Source organism: Tupaia chinensis, unplaced genomic scaffold, assembly GCF_000334495.1.
Source record: "Tupaia chinensis unplaced genomic scaffold, TupChi_1.0 Scaffold000644_1, whole genome shotgun sequence".
Taxonomy (NCBI): Eukaryota; Metazoa; Chordata; class Mammalia; order Scandentia; family Tupaiidae; genus Tupaia; species Tupaia belangeri.
Genome location: NW_006160165.1, coordinates 6,785,635 through 6,792,355, shown reverse-complemented (window position 1 = coordinate 6,792,355; position 6,721 = coordinate 6,785,635). Strand labels below are relative to the sequence as shown.

The following is a 6,721-nucleotide window of genomic DNA, read 5'->3' as shown; positions in this document are numbered from 1 at the left end:
GCGCCCCCCCGCCCCTGCGTTTGCTCCTGACTGGCGGGTGGTTATGGGCTTCCCTGACCCTCCGCGGCTGGCGTCCATCCTGTCTGCACATGAGGATGAGACGAGGAGGGAGAACGTGTCTACTCAGGTCTTGCTGTGTGGGAGGGCACCATGCAGGAGCCGGTCCAGCAGCTGACGGGGCAGGTGCTGGGCAGGCCATGCTGGGCCCTGGGCTGTGTGGCCCTGGCAGCGCTGTAGGGCCTGAGGGCGGCTGGCTGGCTCAGCTTGTGAGCGGCCCTGCCGCCCTGTGCCGGGCACTTCTGCTTTGGGTTTCGTGGTGCCCCGACTCCCACTCGTGGGTCCCGTGGTGCCAGGCCTGCCGTCGACCGCGCTCTGGCACCCCCATCTGGGAGAGTGCAGACTGCTGTGGGGGACCTGTGTGCAGAGTGAAGGTACGCGCCGGCTGACTGGGGGTTTCAGAAATGCTTTCTGAGCAGCACCAAGCACTCGGCCTTCTGTGAGCCACTGTGAGACCCGCGCCACTCCTCCTGGTCAGCGGCCAGCGTGCTTGCTGCCGTGGGACCCACTCTTCTCTGTCCATCTCGGTGCACCCCCGTCTCGTTTTCAAAGGAGTATTTCCACGTTCTCCGCAGACATCGGCATACCTTCCCCACACCTCCGTTCCCTATTGTAACGCTGCTGCCAGAACGACACGCATCTCCGCCCGTGCTCGCACGCTGCTGTGGTGACATGCCGTGCGTGTCGATGCGACAGCCCGAGGCTCGGGACGGCAGCCTGCGGGGACCCCTGTCCCTGCTGGCGCCCTGGTGCTGTCTGGGCTGCCCCGCACCTGGCGGGCTGCGTCACAGGTGGCCTCCTGCAGCGCTTGCCTCTGTGCCTCCCGTCTCGGGTCTGCTGTCCGTGCGCAGCAGTGCGCCCGCTGGAATGATGGGCATGCTCCGTCTCCTTTCCAGACGCTCTGAGCACTCCCCGTATGACGCGGCTAGCGTGCTGGAAGGTCGGCGCCCTGGTGTCTAGGACCGCGAGCCCTGCTGGCCCTCCCCCACATGACCTGACCATTCCGCCCAGCGCCCTGAGTAGCCAGGGCTCGAGGTGCCCACCCCGTGCCCGGCTGTCAGGCCGGCTACAGCGGCGACCGACTGCAGACTTGCCTGAGGCGCCCGTTCGATTAGGTGGTCTGCGTGGTTTGTGCGTGAAGCTCTCGTGTGCAGGGGCTAACCCAGCCTCTCCCCAGGCGCGCCGGCATAGAGGACTCGAAGAAGTGGGGCATGCTGTTCCTGGTGAACCAGCTGTTCAAGATCTACTTCAAGGTAGGCACCGGCCAAGTTCTTCATGCGACGCCCTCTCTGGTTCATGCTATTTGGCCTCCAGACGCCCGACATTCCCCTGGCGTGTTTTGGGGAGCGGTCGCAGCCACGCTCAACCAGGGGCTGATGCTGCACAGTGCCTGCCCAAGGCCAGGCGCTGTCATGGAGGCCTTGCAGGTCTGCCCCCTCTGTCCTGGGCCTCGTGCTCCCCAGACCCCTGCCTGTCCCCACCAGACTTTCCAGCGCGGGCTCCCCCTCGGGGCCCCGGCTGCCCTGCAGCCTTCTGCTGCCTGCAGGCCTGTACCGGGGGCTGGTGTCTCAGCTTCACTACTAAATGAGTGATTTGGCGACAGGACAGGTTTTCGCTACCATTTTAAGGAGACGTGTACTTTTAACTTGGGAGCTTGTCTTTCTGACCTTGCCCATCTGCTGTCCGAGTACACGGGACGGCCCGTTCCCCGATTCCCGCAGATCAACAAGCTCCACCTGTGCAGACCGCTGATCCGTGCGATCGACAGCTCCAACCTGAAGGACGGCTATAGCACGGCACAGCGGGTCACCTACAAGTACTACGTCGGACGCAAGGCCATGTTCGATAGCGACTTCAAGCAAGGTGGGCTGTTGACAGCTGCCCGACGTGGCAGACACCGCTCCCTGAGCAGCATGGCGTCTGAGGCGGCTTCGTGACCGCTGTCTCTGACACGGAGTTGACATACAGAGACCTTGCCCCTGGGGTTCAGAAGCATGGCCGGGTCTCCAGCGTGCACGCCAGCTCCGGTCACCCAAGCCAGGAACTGCCTTCTCGCTCTGCCTCACGCCCCCGAGGGCAGGGGGTGCACGGGCGCGGGGCCCAGACACGAGGGCAGACGGGGCGCGGACACGAGGGCAGGGGCCACACGGGCGCGGGGCGCGGACACGAGGGCCGCTCATGTCTCAGCCTGCCGTCGGCTCAGCGAGGCGTGGGCGGACCTAGGCTTCATGAGCCTGTCGTGCCCGTGGGAGCTGCCTGTATTTCGGCATCGGCACCGTACCTGTGCTGGGCACTCTCAAGAGCACAAACAGTCTTTCCCCCTCTTCCTTTTTCTGTGTGTTACGTAAAAGTCGGTCCCCCTGCCATGCGATCCTCCCAGCAGCTCAGACCCCAGTGCGCAGCACTGAGCCCGGGGTTGGGGGTGGGCCGGGTGGGACCAGTACCCCGTGCGTCTCTCAGCCTGGGGGCAGCAGTCCCAGTGGCGTGTGCCCCTGAAGGTGGGCCCTGCCTTTTTCTTGGTGAATTTCCTCATTAGCTGACCTGGACTTGTTCTGTATGATCTTGTGTTCCTTTCTGTTAACCCAAACCTGTTTTGGAAAAGAAGTTTGCTACATGTGTTTGGCAGAGAGAGAGAGGGAATGTGAGAAGTCAGCCCCGGGGGAGGACGTGCCGCAGCCCCTGCTCTGTCCTCGGGATTTGGGACATGCACACGCGTGTGCCCGGCATGTTTCCCAAGCCACCAGGTCTGGGACTCAGACCGTGTAACCAGCTGCCTTAACCACCGGCTAACCTCAAACCAGTATTTTTTTTGAAGATTTTTGCCATAGGGTGTGTACATTCTCTGGAGGGAGAAGACAGGAGAGTAAGAAATCACCCTGGCGGAGTGACCACGTTGCTGTACCTTCTCCTCTTGGGGTTTTGGGCACTCATGCATACATGCCTGGCATGATACCAAACCACCAGGCCTAGGACTTGAACCATGCAGCCAGCAATGTGGGACCCAGTGCATTAACCACCACGCCACATGCTGGCCCCCAAACCAGCCTTTTAAACTGTGAAACTGATTCTTCAGTGCCTTGTGAGCAGTGTAACTCGGAGCAGGAGGGGGGTGGCTGTGGATTTTCGGATGGCCGGAATGACAGCTTTTCCATACTAATCACTTTGGGTTTTATTCCATCTGCTGCTACAGACTTGAGTTTCCATTTCTTTCACGATGCTTTTAGTAGATCTGCTTTAATTAAGACAGTTTCCCTCTTCAGGTGCCAGGGGGTGCGTGCTCTCGGCAGAGGTAGCCACCCACACGTCGCGTTTGTACTGTGCTGGCCTTGAAGGGCCAGCTTTGCATGTGCAGCTTTTAACCGCTGCGGTGGCGCTGGCCAGGTCTGGGCTGCTTAAAGAAGGTCTTTTCTTGATTATTCGTGCATCTGTTTTTTTTTTTTCCTTAGTGTACAAAACGTAGGGCCAGCCCTAGAGCCTCCCCACAGGCCAGCCCTAGAGCCTAGTGGTTAAGGCAGCCCGTACCCCAAGGCCGGCCAGTTTGAATCCTGGCTCTCATGACCTGAGGGACATGGCTGATGCATATTCATGCCTGAGACCCCAGGAGGGTGGAAAATGGAGTCGAGACGGTGGCCATTCCCCAGTGGGCAGCCTTTCTTTGTCTCTCTGTCTCCGTCTCTCTGGTGAGCACATGTGCCCTTGGGCAAATAAAACAATTTTAAAATTAAAGAATATATTGGACCAGCAGGTGGCATGGTGGTTAAGGCGCTAAATACCCGCAGGGCTGACTGTGGCTTTAGTCCCAGACCCGGCGGCTTGAGGAATGCCAGGGCGTGTGCGTGTGTGCCCAGGATCCCGAGAGGACAGGAAAGGGGGCTATGCCGTGGCTGTCCCCGAGACTGATTTCTCCTTTTCCTGCTCTTTGTCCGGTGAACACACGTAGAGCATAGGGCAGGTGGGGCTTTAACGCCACGCTGTTGGCCGCCTCTAAGGTCACGGCATGTCTGTCCCGTAGGGACTCATCAGGTGCCACCGCTGCACGGCTAACACAGCAAGGAGGGCTTTATTCACGTTGACGCTGGGGACCAGCAGCAGTTTGCATCCTGGACCAGGCAGCTTAAAACTCACACTGGGTGTCTGTGTGCATGTGCCCCAAATCCTAAGGGAGGATGCAGGAGAAGGGGTTGAGGCACGGCCATGCCCCCAGGGGGTGATTTCTTGCTTTCTGTCTCTGGCGAGGCCATGCACCCCATAACCAAAAACTCCCTCCCCAAAATGAATTGATACCAGACATTCCCAGCGGCTAGACTCACAGGCAGGTTGGCACCTCGTGGAACTGGCTTTCTTCAGTGTGTCAGAGGGCTCCCGGTGGTCATCGGGCTTCCTGCTGCGTCCGGGCTGTGGGTTTTCCTTAGGTCACGGGCCGTGTCTGAGAGGGCAGGGGTGGCACCCAGAGCAGCTCGCCTCAGGTGACGTGTGGGCTGAGGGCGAGCGGGTGTGCGGTGGCTCAGTGTCGCAGGGCACTGCAGACCGTGCTCTGTCCCCACAGCTGAGGAGTGCCTGTCCTTCGCTTTCGAGCACTGCCACCGTTCGAGTCAGAAGAACAAGAGGATGGTCCTGATCTACCTGCTCCCGGTGAAGATGCTGCTGGTAAGTGCTGGGTCCCCGCCTTCGGGGGGCGCCAGGCTTCCTAGCACGCAGCGCCGGGGCTTCCTAGCACGCAGCGCCGGGGCTTCCTAGCACGCAGCGCCAGGCTTCCTAACACGCAGCGCCGGGGCGGGGCACGGCAGCAGCTGCGCCTGTGTCCCGAGCTCACGGGGGACGGGCTCTGTGAGTGCTGGAATGACACATCCCTGTGTCCTACCAGAAAAGTTTTGCCCATGTTGGGGCCAGCAGATGGCGTAATGGTTTCGTCGCTGGACTCCCACATAGTCGAACACAGTTCGATTCCCAGACCCGGCAGCTTCAAACTCATGCTGGGCGTGTGTGCGTTCATGCCCAAAATCCCAAGAGGAGAATGGAAGAGTAGGGATTGAAGCGTGGCCATCCCTCCTGGTGGTGATTTCTCGCTTTCTATCTGTCTCTGGTGAGCGCATAGGCCCTATAACAAAAATTTCTCTTAAAATAAAAAAAAAAAATTTGCCTGTGTTTTTTTTTATTTTTTCCTTTTTTTTTTTTCCTAGAGAGATATTTCCTATAGGGTGCATATGGTCACCAGAGAAACAGAGACAGAGAGACAGAGCAAGAAATCGCCCCCGGGCGGCCACTCCGTGGGAGCCAGCAGTGCTCTGCTTTCCTTATTTTGTTTTGTCTTTTTTGAGAGATTTTTTGCTATAGGGTATGAGCGCTCACTGGAGAGACAGAGAGACAGAAAGCGAGAAATCATCTCAGGGGGAAGGGCCACATTGGAATCCCCTTTCGTCCATTCTCCTCTCAGGATCTTGGCCACACATACACATGCGCCCAGCGTGAGTTTCAAGCACCCATGTCAGAGACTCGAACCCCAGTCGGCCATGTGGAAGTCTAGCAATGCAATCCTTACACTCATGAGTTAGCTACTTTAAAGAAAAATAAAACATTGGGATCAGCAGATGGCGTAATGGTTGTGTTGCAGGACTCCCACGTGGCCTACTGTGATTGCAGTCTTGGGCCTGGCGGCCTGAAACTCAGGCTGGCCGTGTGTGCGTGCTTGGCCAAGACCCTGAGGGGAGGGTAGAGAGGAAGGGACTGCGGCGTGGCCATCCCCGGGTGGGGGATTCCTTGTTTCTGTCTCTTCCTGGAAGTGCACCTGCCCAAAGAAACTGGGAACCCTGGCAGAGCAGACATCACTCACAGCCCCCCCAAAACGTAAGAAGCAGCGGCTTCACCCGGTCAGCGCGATGTCCTTCCAGCCTGTCTGCAGTGGTTCATTTTGTCACCAGAGCTTATTTTTGATACTTGCAAAGAAATGCAGCTGACTGGCGAGTTAATCTGCGAGCGCACCCTTCGAGCAGTAGAGCGTTGTAAACAAGCGAGCTGTCAGAGCAGCACGCCGTCAGGGCGCGCTTCCAGCGGCTGCTGGGGGGCAGCAGAAGGGGGCACCGCCTTCCCCTCCCTGAACCTTGGCTGCGTGGGAGACAGCAGCTGCCGAGTTTCTGCTGGCCCCTCCGGAACACGTGCCCCTCTTCCTGAAACTCTTGCTCGTCCTCTCTCCCAGCTGTCACCCTCTGAGCACACAGACAGATGGGAGCATCCGAGCTGGGCCACGTGTCGAGGGGCAGGACTGCTTGCCCAGGCTGTCGTCTGGGCGGCGTCGGGTACTTTCCTGGAGGGCCGTTTTTAATCCCTTGTTCAGCCCCTTAAGAAATTTCAAGAAACTTGGTTACCTTCTTTTTACCAAAATTTCTTGCTAAGAACTTTACTGCAAACGATTCTGTCAAAAAAGATGCTTTTTGGGACCAGCGGTTGGCATAATGGCTCTGTCGCTGGACTCCCATGTAGTCGACTGCAGTTTGAGTCCTGGAACTGGAGGCTTAAACTCACACCAGGCGCGTGTGCGTGTGTGCCCAAGAGCCTGAGAGGAGAATGGAGGAGAAGGGATTGTGGCGTGGCCATCCCCCCTGGGGGGTGATTTCTCGCTTTCTGTCTCTCTGTCTCTGTCTCTCTGGTGAGCGCACGCGCCCTGTAG

The 6,721-nt window shown here is 58.7% G+C and overlaps 1 protein-coding gene across 1 annotated transcript in view; it reads left to right on the top strand.

Annotated features, from left to right (window-relative positions):
* Window positions 1–6,721, top strand: part of PCID2 (PCI domain containing 2) — a 24,412-nt gene that overhangs the window by 14,144 nt on the left and 3,547 nt on the right. The window contains exons 7-9 of the mRNA XM_027776213.1: window positions 1,235–1,310; window positions 1,779–1,920; window positions 4,604–4,704. Of these exons, the coding sequence (XP_027632014.1) occupies window positions 1,235–1,310; window positions 1,779–1,920; window positions 4,604–4,704 (319 nt within the window). The remainder of the gene's footprint in view (window positions 1–1,234; window positions 1,311–1,778; window positions 1,921–4,603; window positions 4,705–6,721) is intronic.